The sequence below is a fragment of the Oncorhynchus nerka genome, linkage group LG12, assembly GCF_034236695.1.
Source record: "Oncorhynchus nerka isolate Pitt River linkage group LG12, Oner_Uvic_2.0, whole genome shotgun sequence".
NCBI classification, from domain to species: domain Eukaryota; kingdom Metazoa; phylum Chordata; class Actinopteri; order Salmoniformes; family Salmonidae; genus Oncorhynchus; species Oncorhynchus nerka.
This window is the reverse complement of record NC_088407.1, coordinates 55110537-55125853: the sequence shown is the minus strand read 5'-3', so window position 1 is coordinate 55125853 and position 15317 is coordinate 55110537. Positions and strand designations below refer to the sequence as shown.

At 44.1% G+C, this 15317-nt stretch overlaps 1 protein-coding gene across 2 annotated transcripts in view; it reads right to left on the bottom strand.

Moving 5' to 3' along the window:
* LOC115138385 (rho guanine nucleotide exchange factor 10-like) overlaps positions 1-15317 on the bottom strand; it is a 94050-nt gene that overhangs the window by 69668 nt on the left and 9065 nt on the right. Inside the window, exons 2-4 of one of the 2 annotated variants that reach the window (XM_029675183.2) lie at positions 8240-8352; positions 1321-1734; positions 252-581 (exon numbers count right to left, since the gene is read on the bottom strand). In XM_029675183.2, coding sequence (XP_029531043.2) covers positions 252-581; positions 1321-1734; positions 8240-8279 — 784 coding nt within the window. In that variant the 5' untranslated portion in view covers positions 8280-8352. The other variant, XM_029675187.2, reaches the window with a different exon arrangement.

Sequence of the window (15317 nt, the reverse complement as noted above, 5' to 3'; positions counted from 1 at the left end):
CTCTCATCTCAAAGTCAGTAGGGGAGAGGACGGGGGAATTCCATCATAGGAAAAGGAAGTCAAAGTTTGAACAGTCATGCCCACCACATTATTGAGTGCTCGGTTCATTGTAGAAACAATCTATAAAATACATTACACCACGCTATTCTGAAGTTCGAGATATGAATGCAGGACAGAGTAGAAAGAATAGAAGAGGAACGTCTGTTCAAATCCTTCTACAGGTTTCCACTCTGGGTGGGTTCTTCCTTTACCGTCCTCGTCCAGAGAGAAGTGTCGGATGATGATGGGCGTGGTGTAGGCTGGCGTGATAAGGGGCACGCCAGAGGGGGTGGCGTATCCACAGGGCACAGGCACAGAGTAACCCGGGGGGACACAGGGGGGGCTGGTGGGTGAAACATCCTGTCCCTCCCCCTCCTCTCCTCCCACCCTCTCAACCGGTGAGGGAGGGGCAAGCCCATGCTGCTGCTCCAGCTGCTGTAGTTGGACGGGGGTGATGTCAATCACAGAGTAGGGGTTGACTTTCTTCTGGGAGGTGGTCCTAGGGTTGGCTGGGGGAGGGTCATCGCTGGACACTTCCTTATCTAAAATGGAAATGTAATACAGTCTGTTAGCCCCAAATGAGCCCCCATCAATACAACACAGCTACAGTTGCTGGATGCTCTGAATGTGCTGGAACTAGTTTGGTACTGGATTACTTTGCAGCTCCGAAATACTTTAAGGTAGTGCCATAACATTTCATAAGAGCAATTTGGTTAAGTGAATAAGATCATTGGAGAACACTGAAGAAGAATACTGACTGTGGTTTACAGCAAATTTTCTTAATACTCCAATCTGCTTGGTTCAGACAGAGACAGCTGTGTGTTTACGGTCCAACAGTAGAGAGCATGGCGCTTGTAACGCCAGCGTAGTGGGTTCGATTCCCGGGACCACCCATATGTAAAACTTAATCCGCGCATGACTGTAAGTCGCTTTAGATAAAGAGTCTAAATGGCATATATTATTTTAATGAATTCCAGGAGTAACCCTGCAGCCAGCGATTCCAGGGGTCATGAGAGAGATGGGCGGTGCTATCGTCTATCCCTGCCAGACATGGAGCATGTGCCAGAATGAGGTTATATAACATGTGGAGGCAATAGTCACAACATGCACTGATGGATTGCATGACACCCTCTACTGTACAGCAACCACTGAGTGTGGAGCTATGATATGCTTTTGGAGGTACATTATTTGTGTATATTTGGACTACGGCGAGACAAAAGAGAGCCCATCTTCAGAGCTCCAGGTTCTAAAGAGGAACACTGAACGGTTGTTTCCACTAACCAACAGAGTCTGTTCCTAAAGGAGAGGAGTCCTCTGAAGGTGGAGGAGGGGGTAGGTCACTGTCTGTGTCAGCTGGGACTGGGACTGCTGAAGCTTTTTCCCCTTCTGCTGCAGCCACAACTGCTGTGTCTGTTGTGGCCATAGTAGCTGGAACTGGAAGTGATGCGGCAACTGTAGCAGTAGTTGTGTCCACAGTCGCTGTCGCTGCTGGGGGGTCTGAGGGCTGCCCCTCTAGGTGGTGTTCGGGGTCTGCTCCTTCTGGCTCTGGGGCCACACCATTGGCCTGGGCCCCGTAGTCAGGGGCCAGAGGGGCGGGGGGCAGCCGGTCTGCCTCAGGGACCTCATCCCCACTGTCATCAAATTCAAACTGCTCCCCCTCTTCTTCATCCGCATAGGGCACATCGTCCACCAACACTAAGAGAGGAGAGAGGGAGAGAATCAGATCAACACAGCTAACGTATACAGTGCCTTCAGAAAGTATTGATACCCCTGGACTTTTTCCACATTTTGTTGTGTTACAAAGTGGGACTAAAATGGTTTAAAAAAAAATACAATCTACACAAAATACTCTGTACTATTAATACAAAATTAAAATACTAATATAATCTTGATTAGATCAATTTAACCCCTTGAGTCAATACATGTTAGAATCACCTTCAGCAGCGTTTACAGCTGGGAGCCTTTCTGCGGAAGTCTAAGATTGTGCAACATTTACCCATTTATTATTATTTTTTTAATTCACGCTCTGTCAAATTGGCTGTTGATCATTGCTAGACAACCATTTTCCAGGCCTTGCCATAGTTATTTAAATCTGCCTCGCCCAGAGCATTCACTGTCTTCTTGGTAAGCAACTCCTGTATAGATTTAGCCTTGTGTTTTAGGTTATTGTCCTGGTGAAAGGTGAATTAAAATCTCCCCATGTCTGTCTCGTAGAAAGCAGACAACCAGGTTTTCCTCGAGGATTTTGCCTGTAATGCAAGACAACTAGTAGTACTTGCCAATTTCTTTAATGAACTAACGTTTGGGTATTGATCCAAGAGATCAGATATCAGCCTAAAACAAGCCCTGCAAGTTTAAGTTGAACATGGAACATTATGGGAACGTTATGGGGATGTTATGGGAACATTAGAGGTTGTGCACAATAGTTAAAAAGGTCTTGCTAAAACAAACTAATGACAGAGTAAAAAAATATACCTGCTACTTTCTGTTCAAAGAAACCAATGACTAACTGACACACAGGAGGCAAATAACAAATTGTCTTCCCACAATGCAATTAGGCGAACAGGAAAAAGAGTTGTCACACCCCCAGTGACCAGGAAAACCACGGTCTTTCCCATTCTTGCTAGGCTGTATCTCAACAGTCCAAAATGGCTTCCTCTCCTTTCAGATCGGTGTGGATGAAGAAATGGAAATGAGGAACGGAAGTCACTTTATACTATTGAGATGCAGCACTTGTGTTCCAGAACAGGCCTAGGCATCCCTGTATGAATAGGGCCCCACTCAGCTACAGTAGTATGAGGGTGAACAGTAGGCCGTCATTGTAAATAAAAATGTGTTCGTAATCGACTTGCCTAGTTAAATAAAACTGAAGGAATGCAGTCTATAAAACACTATGGAGAGGTGACTTTCCCTCTCTGACCTAAACTGCTGAGGGTTTATATGGAATTATAATGTCATTGTAGACCTCATTCAGAGGAGTACTCTTAAAGTGACATGGTGTTTTGGGTTAGGGGCAACCTGCTCTCTCTATACAGTTTATTGTTCTTTTCACTGCTAAGGTAGAGGAGGTTCCATTGGGAGGGTTGTGTGTTGGGTTAGTCCCAGTAGGTTTGTTCAACTGAACATGTGACAGATTGAGGACACTGACTGACACCATTGTAAGGCGTAGAAGAACCCCCCAAAAATGCTCAAATTAAAATCGACAGGCATTGTGAGAGCACATCTCTGGTACTTTCTGACAGCGGACGGGTGAGGACCTGCCATACTGAACAAAGGAGGTGAAGTAGGACAGATAAAGAGGAAGGGGTATAAAGGGTTGATGAAAAGGCGGTAAGGTGTGAAAAGAAAAAGACAAAACATCAAAATGCCTGCCGGAATGCTGGTGAAATAATTCACAGACGGTGACATAACGCATCTGGTGGAATAGATGAAAGGAATGCTCTGTATTCAGCCCATTCAAACTTCCCTTTCTCTCCACAAGAGTCTATGTCCATGGGCTTCCTATTGGATCCAGAGTCCTATACCACAGTTCCCCTATGGGAGGCAGTAGCTCCAGTTTAGGAGGTCACGACCCCATCTGAAACTGCTTCTTTACCTCCCTGGTCCGAGCTGAGTTTCTAACAGAAACTGGCATGCCTCTGCTCTTAAACATACCACAGATTCCTCATGTGACTCAGTCCCAGTACAAACACTGTCCTATCAGGATTCAGGCTTCCCCATGACTAGGTTAACCTACAAAGTGAACTCTCATATCCTGACTGTTCCTACTAAGAAAGTGTGAAAAATGTCTGGCCCAATTTCCTGAATGACCAATTTCCTGAATGACCAAATCAGAGGTTACAACTCTTAATTTCCCACTTTGCATTTTTTAAATGAGAAGATTTTCTACTCAGCTTTCTCAGTATAGGCCTATACCATTTTCTTCTTGACCCTCATTTATATCAGTTATGTTTCCTGTCCTGGCTAAGTACTTCCTGTCTGACTCTGCGCTGACGTTTATACAGCCGTTACAAACACTGGTTAATGTCAACTTAGCCTTACTTACTTACCTAACTTAGGTTAGGCCCACTAACCATCAACCGCATCACTTACACAACTCGTTAGCTTCTTTGGGCTTGGGGGCAGTATTTTGACATCTGGATGACAAGCGTGCCTAAAGTAAATTGCCTGTTACTCAGGCCCAGAAGCTAGGATATGCATATAATTGGTAGATTTGGATAGAAAACTCTAAAGTTACTTACTTCAAAAAGGTAAGTAAGTAATTTTATTGCCATTTCTGACTTTGACTCCTCCACTTGGTTTGAAAATGTTTGTATGTTTTTGACGTAAAGCCTTTTTGAAATCTGACAAAGCGGCAGGATTAACAAGAAGTTAATCATAATAAACATTCATAAAAATACAAGTGTTATACATCGGTTTAAAGATCATTTCTGTATTTTGAATTTGGCGCTCTGCAATCACCGGATGTTCTTGAGGTGGGTCTAGCGGCACGCCTGCGCCAAAGAGGTTAGTTACTAACCCCGCAGGACTAAACTACCTGTTAAATAAGTCCTTCACCAAAGTGGTTCTGATACATACTACACAGACCAACGTCTCAGGGACCCAAAAGCTTTGAGTTCCACAGCACGATGACCACTCTAGTCTAAATCACCATTATGATTGACTATGGGCTCTGTGACCCGTGACCTTTATGCAAGCTACAAAACTAAACGTCAGTGAAAGCGCTAGAGCAGAACATTAGGAGAGAAAAGCTGGAAAGAGATTTAATCAGCCGTGGTAATGAACAGCTGTGTTGGACCAGTTAGACAGATAGGGAAAAGCTAGCCGCTGCTGAAGAGGTCTGTATCACTGCTGAGCCATGGGATGAATATTCATTCTAACATTCTTCATGTCTACTCTCTGAAGCACAGGCAGGGCCAAGTAAAGCAGAGCTGGATGTGATGTAAGAGGGATTGCATTAAAAGTTGAACAGATGATTCACATCAATTGCCCATTCAATAATTTGGTCACAATCGAGTGTGGATGAAGAAGCTATAGACAGTTGGCTCTGTGAGAATGTGCGTACTTGCAGTCTTCTCAATGGTCTCTAGTCAGCACACACACTAGGCCTGTCCCCAGCACCCATTGTTAATTCATAACCACAATATGGATTCTGTTCCTGTGCCTCCCCTCCTCTCCCGTCTGCCACACTGCTCTGCTCAATGAGTCATTGGCTTACGATGTGCTCCAGCATCGCCACGGCAACAAGGCAACTGAGGGATTTATCTGGCCTGTTCCTTTCCGAGGGGTGTGTGTGTGGGTGTGTGTGTGTGTGTGTGTGTGTGTGTGAGAGAGATGCTGCAGTAGTCAGCCCGGGCTTGGATACTGACGCACATTGTCTGCTCTTCGCAGTCGTGGCACATTTCTCCTCCTCCTCACTCCTTCGTTCTGTGGCCCACAAGATCCAGAGCAGCGGAGGAGGAGAGGAATGTGTTGTTTGCACACTCTGCTATGTCCATCTTGAAAGGCACTCTGGGAGCTGAGCTGACCATGAGTGTGTCCACCAAAACAGACGTGTCAAACCTATTACTTCATCAACACGAACAGAATAAATCCATAGAATACCTAGATGGCCATCACCATGAGCTGAAACACCCTTTGGAGACCTGTTAGTTAATGTTGCTAAAACATTACAATAGACTGCACTTGCTGTTACAAAAAAAAGAAAGAAAAAAAATATACCATCTCAGGACAATGAGCTACATCCACCACTATGTGATCTAAAGTATGTGGACACCTGCTAGTCGAACATCTCATCCCAAAATTAATATGGAGTTGGTCCCCCTTTGCGGCTATAGGCTTTCCACTAGATGTTGGGACATTTCTGCGGGGAATTGCTTCCATACAGCCACAAGAGCATTAGTGAGGTGTTGGGCACTTATGTTGGGTGATTAGGCCTGGCCTAGTCGGCGTTCAATATTCATCGGAAGGTGTTCGATGTGGTTGAGGTCAGGTCTGTGCAGGCCAGTCAAGTCTCCACCCTCTCCGAGTTGGGCATCTCCGGCGCGGCCCACGCTTGGATTGCGTCCTACCTGACAGGTCGCTCCTACCAGGTGGCGTGGCGAGAATCCGTCTCCACACCACATGCTCTCACCACTGGTGTCCCCCAGGGCTCTGTTCTAGGCCCTCTCCTATTCTCGCTATACACCAAGTCACTTGGCTCTGTCATAACCTCACATGGTCTCTCCTATCATTGCTATGCAGACACACAATTAATCTTCTCCTTTCCCCCTTCTGATGACCAGGTGGCGAATCGCATCTCTGCATGTCTGGCAGACATATCCGTGTGGATGACGGATCACCACCTCAAGCTGAACCTCGGCAAGACGGAGCTGCTCTTCCTCCCGGGGAAGGACTGCCCGTTCCATGATCTCGCCATCACGGTTGACAACTCCATTGTGTCCTCCTCCCAGAGCGCTAAGAACCTTGGCGTGATCCTGGACAACACCCTGTCGTTCTCAACTAACATCAAGGCGGTGGCCCGTTCCTGTAGGTTCATGCTCTACAACATCCGCAGAGTACGACCCTGCCTCACACAGGAAGCGGCGCAGGTCCTAATCCAGGCACTTGTCATCTCCCGTCTGGATTACTGCAACTCGCTGTTGGCTGGGCTCCCTGCCTGTGCCATTAAACCCCTACAACTCATCCAGAACGCCGCAGCCCGTCTGGTGTTCAACCTTCCCAAGTTCTCTCACGTCACCCCGCTCCTCCGCTCCCTCCACTGGCTTCCAGTTGAAGCTCGCATCCGCTACAAGACCATGGTGCTTGCCTACGGAGCTGTGAGGGGAACGGCTCCTCAGTACCTCCAGGCTCTGATCAGGCCCTACACCCAAACAAGGGCACTGCGTTCATCCACCTCTGGCCTGCTCGCCTCCCTACCACTGAGGAAGTACAGTTCCCGCTCAGCCCAGTCAAAACTGTTCGCTGCTCTGGCCCCCCAATGGTGGAACAAACTCCCTCACGACGCCAGGACAGCGGAGTCAATCACCACCTTCCGGAGACACCTGAAACCCCACCTCTTTAAGGAATACCTAGGATAGGATAAAGTAATCCCTCTCACCCCCCCTCCCCCTTAAAAGATTTAGATGCACTACTGTTCCACTGGATGTCATAAGGTGAATGCACCAATTTGTAAGTCGCTCTGGATAAGAGCGTCTGCTAAATGACTTAAATGTAAATGTAAATGTTTTTCCATACCAATCTCGACAAACCATTTCTGTATGAATCTTGCTTTGTGCAAGGGGGCATTGTCATGCTGAAACAGGAAAGGGCCTTCCCTAAACTGTTGCCACAAAGTTGGATATACAGAATCATTTAGAATGTCATTGTCTGCAGTAGTGTTAAGATTTCCCTTCACTGGAACTCAGGGGCCCAGGCCGAACGTGAAAAACAGCTCAAGACCATTATTCTTCCTCCACCAAGCTTTACAGTTGGCACTACGCATTGTGGCATTCTGCCAAACATCTGCCAAACCCAGAGTCGTCTGTTGGACGGCCAGATGGTGGATGATGGTGAAGCGTGATTCATCACTCCAGAGAACACGTTTCCACTGCTCCAGAGTCCAATGGCGGCAAGCTTTACACCACTCCTTCCTGCGCTTGGCATTGCGCATGGTGATCTTAGACTAGTGTGCGGCTGCTCGGCCATGGAAACCCATTTCCTGAAGTTCCCAACGAACAGTTATTGTGCTGAAGTTGCTTCCAGGGGCAGTGAGTGTTGCAACCGAGGACAGACGGTCCCATTCTGTGAGCTTGTGTGGCCTACCACTTCACGGCTGAGCCTTTGTTGCTCCTAGGGGTTTCCACTTCACAATAACAGCACTTACAGTTGATCGGGGCAGCTGTAGCAGGGCCGAAATTTGACGAACTGACTATTTGGAAAGGTGGCATCCCATGAAGTTAGAGCTCATCAGTAAGGGCATTCTACTGCCAATGTTTGTCTATGGAGATTGCAAGGCTGTGTGCGAGATTTTATACACCTGTCAGCAATGGGTGTTGCTGAAATCCACTAATTTGAAGGAGTGTCCACACACACAAGTGTGTGTGTAATATATATACAGGTCTGGGTAGCAGCATGTGTTCAGGGGGGGGTTTAGATGTGCTGGGAGAGATTGAGTCCGAGAGAGAGAGGGGAAGAGAGGGAGGATGTTGGCATTACTTACTTTCAGGAGGTGGGAGAGGGAAGTCTTCCATGATGTCCATACTGGGTGCTGTTTTCTGGGCATAAAGGTTCACTCAGCAGCCTGGTGGTAGTCCTCTACACCCACACATTTCCCTGGAGGGAACAGACATATGGAATGTTAAGATAGCGTGCTATGATACTGTCCACTTATTCAATTAGCTAAGCATGGACGAATGTTCAGATACATCATCTGCAGCAGTTTTTACCGAGCTATATGGCCAAGTTATAGCCTAACTAGACTTTTGCCTGGTAAGGTCACATGGTATACATGAACATGAGTATTAATACATGGAAAAATGTCAAAAGATGGCATGTAATATGATATACACTTATGAAAGTAGCTTAGCACTGATACATCATTACCGTGGCATTTGGCACTGCATTACCCACAGCCGATGGTAAACCAACAACACTCTGTTAATTCCATGTTAGTCACACCAGAAGGGTAGAGGAGCATTGTGGCTCTTTTGTCTGAGCATCTAATGCAGACAAAATTAAAAACATCAAGACACAAAACGTCCATATTAATAAACAGTTAATATGATGTGTGTGTGTGTGTGTGTGTGTCAGAGCAGGGTTATTGTATCCACTGACACCATTACGGTCAGTGATTTTGTGTAAGTAAACATGGTGGAGCTGGAAGCTTCACACCATGGGAATGGAGAAGGAAAACCCTGGTAGTTAATCATTACCAGTGTGTGTGTGTGTGTGTGTGTGTTCAATATCGCTTCAGTCAGGCGTCAATGCTGCTCAAGCACTTTGTAACCTGTTGATTGATTTAGAGTGAGTCAGTAATCTCCTACCGTAGCTTTAACTCCCTCTGATCACTCATGCATGTCCTTATTTTCCAAATAACCAGGAAGAAGGGGTTAACAGCTACGAGGTTCAACTCTACTGGACATCTGATAACAGCTGTCCAAATTAGGATGTCTACATTTAGCAGTTGTTTTCATTGTTTGAAAGCCAGATTTCACAAAGAAAAAAAACAGGCTAATTTAGCCTAAAAATAAGTTCATTTTTTGTTGATGGGAGTAAAGCTGGAAATTATTTCTTGTGGGCAGCTGTTATCAAATCAAGATGTACAGAATTTCATTCAATATAGTTAACCAATTCTAGCTCCAAATGATTTCCTAATAAACTTCTGCATGTACAGTACTGTAAGCCTATCACTTTTACACATTACAGCATTTCTGATCTCAACACCTTATAACCTGTAAAAGGTCCAACACGGAGGGACAGGGTAGTGACAGGTATGCAAGTCAGAGGTCAAGGTGGGGTGAACAGAGGGCTCACTTTTCACTGGGGGGTGGTGACAATGCATGCTAAAACAGGAAACACAGCCCTGCACAGACATATGAGAGAGAGGAGAGAGGAGAGAGAGCATTCTTCCACTGTCTAACATTTTGTTAAATAGATGATTGGACACATAGATGACGCCAACAAAATAAGCTTCAAGTTTAGGTTGGAAAGTAGGTCAAGTCTTTCTGTAATTGCCTACTTCCTTCAAGAGACTAAAATGTCAAACTATCCTCAAGGGTGGATGATATAGCAGTGATGTCATTCCATAGAATAAGAGGACCCTTGCAGAGTTCTAGTATGTTCCATACTATTCAGAGATTCTGCTCTCCAATACAACTCACACCATAAGACAAGCTCACAATACAGAACAAGCATCTGTGAATAAGACTGCTCTATTCCAATGCTGGCAACAAGAGCCAAAATATATAATATATACCACTTAGACACTCAATGCTTGTTTTGTCAAGCTCCTCTGCGTCTTTGTCCCCACCCAGACAGCAGAGGGTGTGAACGAAACACACAGGACCAGTATTGTATGTCTAACAGACAGTTAGGTAGAAAATGTTTGTCCCGGAGACAAAATACTTTATAACGGCACAAAGTTAAAGCTAGACATGTGACTAACCGGACAGATTTAGACAAGGATAAAAAGTCCTGAAAGGATGGTATACACCCTTAACATGACTGATAAAATGATTCATCATCGCTATCCTCAGGACTACTGTATGAGTTGTGATTGTGACAAGGGAAGGGAGGGAGTTGGAAGCAGGGAGGGAGAGCTGGAGGGGGTGAAGAGGAAATACAGCAATCAGGTGTGTTCATCCTCTGGGCTTCCTGATATTTCCTCAATTAAATACCTTTAATATGGTTATTCTCATGGGCCATGTCTTATATTTGATTAATGTGACATTTAAATGTAACCCATTGTCTCACTTTTACAGAAGACCTTAAACTCAGGTTACTGTACACAACAGTCTTGAGTCCAGACAGACGGCCTTTCCGGAGATTCCTCCATTTACCTCCTGTTGGCGCCTACATTTCCTAACCAGCTGTTTTACTTGCTCAGTGAGGAAACAAGACACACCTTGGCTAAATGACATCCTGCGTGGCCTGTGGGTGGCTCAAATATATTTTGATTTGTTCATTTTCTTTTTGATTATTACATGTTATTTCATAGTTGATGTCTTCACTATCATTCTACAATGTAGGGGGAAAAAAAAAAAAAAAAAACGTTTTTTATATATATATATATAAAATAATTGAATGAGTAGGTGTGCAAACTTTTGACTGGTACTGTACAAACTCACTGTTGGTCTGTCAGCATCCTATACTTACTACACCACACCTATTGGAGGCTTCCAAACATTCCTTTAAAGTAGGTCTAGGTGGCAGGCAGGTTGGCAGGCAGGGTGCAGGCAGGCAGCTGAGCCAACCCCGGGGGGGGGGGGGGGGGGGGGGGGGGGGAGTTAAAAAAGAAAATAAAAAAAAGAAAAACAGACTTGACCAAGCATATCATTACAAGTCAGCAACACAAGTAAACCTCTGTGGTTGGCCATGCACAGACAGGAAAATAGTCATCTAGGGCCTGCTGTTAATGCTGCTGATTTGTTTCCAGTGTGTTCACAACAAACGTCACTAAAACGAGTCACAACTAGGGCTGTTGCGGCAGGGTAGCCTAGTGGTTAGAGTGTTGGACTAATAACCAGAAGGTTGCAAGGTCAAATCCCCGAGCTGACAAGGTACAAATGTGCCGTTCTGCCCCTGAACAGGCAGTTAACCCACTGTTCCTAGGCAGTCATTGAAAATAAGAATTTGTTCTTAACTGAACAAATACAACAACAAATGTATGCTAGTGGTTGTATTAATTTGGGATCCATCAAATAACACAACTGTCCCAGACTGTTAGGAATATTTCTTTCTCACAGAATAGGTTGGCTTTTGTACTATGGGGGATAAAAGGCTAGTGCTTCTGTTGTTCGTTAGGCCTACTCATCTTGTTTGTAAACATGGACAGTTCTTCCAAAATCTTTTATATGCACCTCGGCATTGATAAGGACGCGCACAGTTGCATCCCCGATGTGTCTATCTTAACTTGTAGCCTGTGAGAAAGACCAGATCACGTGACGGAGAGCCACGTGAGTGAGACGCTTCGGATTGCGCAGTAGTACTGCACAACGCAGTAGTACTGCACAACGCAGTAGTACTGCACAACGCAGTAGTACTGCACAACGCAGTAGTACTGCACAACGCAGTAATACTGCACAACGCAGTAGTACTGCACAACGCAGTAGTACTGCACAACGCAGTAATACTGCACAACGCAGTAATACTGCACAACGCAGTACTCCGGGCCACAAAAGGCATGGATTTTTTTAGGGTGCATTACAGACACAAAGCGGATGCCGCTGTGAAATTCGAGCCGTTATCAAGTGCTTGTCAAATTATGAATGAGACTGATGAAGTGTGTACAGCCTGCGCAAAAAAACTTTTAAAAAGCAGAGCTCATGCCTTTCAAGTGACTTTTCAAAATCATTAGTCTCATGTATTAAAATGTATTGAAAATAAAAACCTATAGCTCAACGTTTTTAGAACTGAAGTTACATTAATAACTCTAAATTAAGCATATAGGAGTACCTATTTCTTTGTTAACAGCTCAACACAATAGCCGCATGTGCGCACTCCCTGAAATCGTTGGGAGAAAATATTTATATTTTATTCAGCTTTGTTCAATTGTATTCTTCATAATATAATGCAGTGGAATTATAAGCAAATCTCATCTGCTATATAAAATAGTGTAGCCCACAGCCATTTGGCATAGCCACACCAGGACAACTCAGAGTACGCCATTCTTTTCTGAAATAGACTACATTTTCTTCATATTATGCTACGTTTAGATCTTTCTAAAATAAAATGGTGGATTTATTGTGAAGGTGTAGGCTATATTACCTTACATGGACGTTAAAAAAATGTCTTGTAGGCCATGTGTGGAAGCCAGAAGATGCTAAATGTGTTTATGTTAATTAACAGTCAATCACCGTGAGACCGACAGTTATTTGGTTGACAATCACCGGCTGACGAAACCGCCACAGCCCTAGTCACAACAGTAATAATAAACATGTCCCCAAAGGGTGAGGAGTCATCACATACATTGACTGCTGCATAATGACAATCTACTTAGTCGATTACTTCAAACCAAGACTGCAGCCAGGCGACCAAATTGTTTGTGTGTCACTGACAGCGTCTTGTTGTTTGAAGAGTTTGACGCCTCTATGAAGCCAAAAAAAAACCATCTCAAGCACTTTTAATGAAAAGTGGCATTCCACAAATGGTTTGACAGAGTCACTAACAAAACCCAGAGCCAGCTATGGAAGTCACAGCTGCACCAGTAGAGAGCAGAGAGAATCCTCTCTCTACATACATGCACACACACACTCCTTCTCGGGCTGGAGCTGTGTCTCTCTGCATGGCTGTGTTATTGCCTGTGTGTCATTGTCTCCCATCACCAGCATTACTGTAATCAGTGGTCCATTATACACACACAAACAGGCCTCTCTGTGAATAGATAGACAGGGACGACAGATACTTGCACTGGTGAGGACAGTGTCCTGTAGCCTACTAAAATGGCCAGGCACTCTGTCCCTCTCCCCTCTCTGTATTTCAATTTGATTTCAATTGAAGGGGCTTTACTGGCATGGGAAACATAGGTTTACATTGCCAAAGCAAGTGAAATAAATAACAATACAAAATTTAACAGTAAACATTACACTCACAACAGATCCAAAAGAATAAAGACATTTCAAATGTCATGTGTGTTGTAATGATGTGCAAATAGTTAAAGTAAAAAAGGGAAAATAAATAAACATACATATAGGTTGTATTTGCAATGGTGTTTGTTCTTCACTGGTTGCCCTTTTCTTGTGGCAACAGGTCACATATCCTGCTGCTGTGATTGCTAACCCAATAGATATGAGAGTTTATCAAAAATTGGATTTGTTTTCAAATTCTTTGTGAGTCTGTGTAATCTAAGGGAAATGTGCGTCTCTAATATGGTGATACATTTGGCAGGAGGTTAGGAAGTGCAGCTCAGTTTCCACTTCATTTTGTGGGCAGTGTGCACATAGCCGGTCTTCTCTTGAGAGCTAGTGTTGCCTACGGCGGCCTCTCTCAATAGCAAGGCTATGCTCACAGAGTCTGCACATAGTTAAAGCTTTCCTTAAGTTTGGGTCAGTACTCTCTGTTTAGGGCCAAATAGCATTCTAGTTTGCTCTGTTTTTTTTGTTAATTACTTGACACATTGGAAATAACTATTTTTGTTCGCTCTGTATTTGGTTGGGTATAATTGTGTTGCTGGTCCTGGGGCTCTGTTTGTGAACAGCTTGCTTAGAGGGGACTCTTCTACAGGTTCATCTCCTGTTGTTGATTGCTTTATTATGGAAGGTTTGAGAATTGCTTAATTTTAGGTGGTTGTAGAATTTAACACATCTTTTCTGGATTTGGATCATTAGCGGGTATCGTCCTAATTCTGCTCTGCATGCATTATTTGGTGTTTTATCTTGTACACAGAGGATATTTTTGCATGCAGGTCTCAATTGTGTTTGTCGCATTTTGCGAATTCTTGGTTGGTGAGCAGACCCCAGGTCTCACAACCATGAAGGGCAATGGGTTCTATAACTGATTCAAGTATTTTTAGCCAAAGCTTAATTGGTATGTCAAATTTTATGTTCCTTCTGCCTTCTCAGATCGTTCACAGCTTTGTGGAAGTTACCTGTGGCGCTGATGTTTAGTCCAAGGTATGTATCGTTTTTTGATTGCTCTAAGGCAATGGTGTCTAGATGGAATTATTTATCTGTGTGTGTGTGTGTGTGTGTGTTGACAGGGGGCCAGGCAGAACCAGTTTTAATGACATGTAGAGGAGGAACACTGAACACCACAGTGAGAGCAGATGAGAGCAGCATGTAGTCAGTCAGCCTCCAAGGAGTGGAGCTTAAAGTATATTGGATATTTCTCTCAGTAGAAATCTAACACTTTCGGAATGTTCATGTCAGCAATAACTAATGATATATCCTTGTGTATGCAAACTGCTCGGCTATAACAGCCCATGAAGAGAAATTAAAACAGATCTACAGAGCGTGTTAGCATGCAGTAACTCAATGTAATACCATTGCATAGCTGAGTATTATGTTCATAGCTGCTTTCTAAAGCCTTCGACAGACCTGAAATGTTATCTGACCTAGACACAGGGATCAATATAGCCAGAGGAGCAGCATGGCATTTCACATCAGCAGCTGTAATTGCACAGGTGTCGGGTGTGGGAAACACACTTCAATAGCATATCCTAGGGTTGGGGTTAAAGCTGCACTGGCTTTATTAGGGTAGGTCACCCACACAGAAAAATTATAGATTGGAATATATTTCAATAAATTATATTGGGGGAAGTGTATTTATCAAATATGTTTAAAAACAAACACCTCACAACCTTCTCTACCCTGACGATAATGTTGATTCTCGATTGACTTCTGGTACCTTAGCATTAGGTTCCCAGAGTGACATTTTGCATGCAAAAGTTGGATCATTGAGTTGTAGTTGAAAACACATTCTGCAGCTATACCACTAAGTATAAAACATTAAAAAAACATTGGTTTAAAAAAAAAAAGATATGTAAAAATATATTTCCTGAGCTGTCAATCACAGTTTGAAATGCGTGCCTCAAGCCCCGCTTCCAACTGACAATTACTCTTCAGAAGGAGAAGAGCACCACT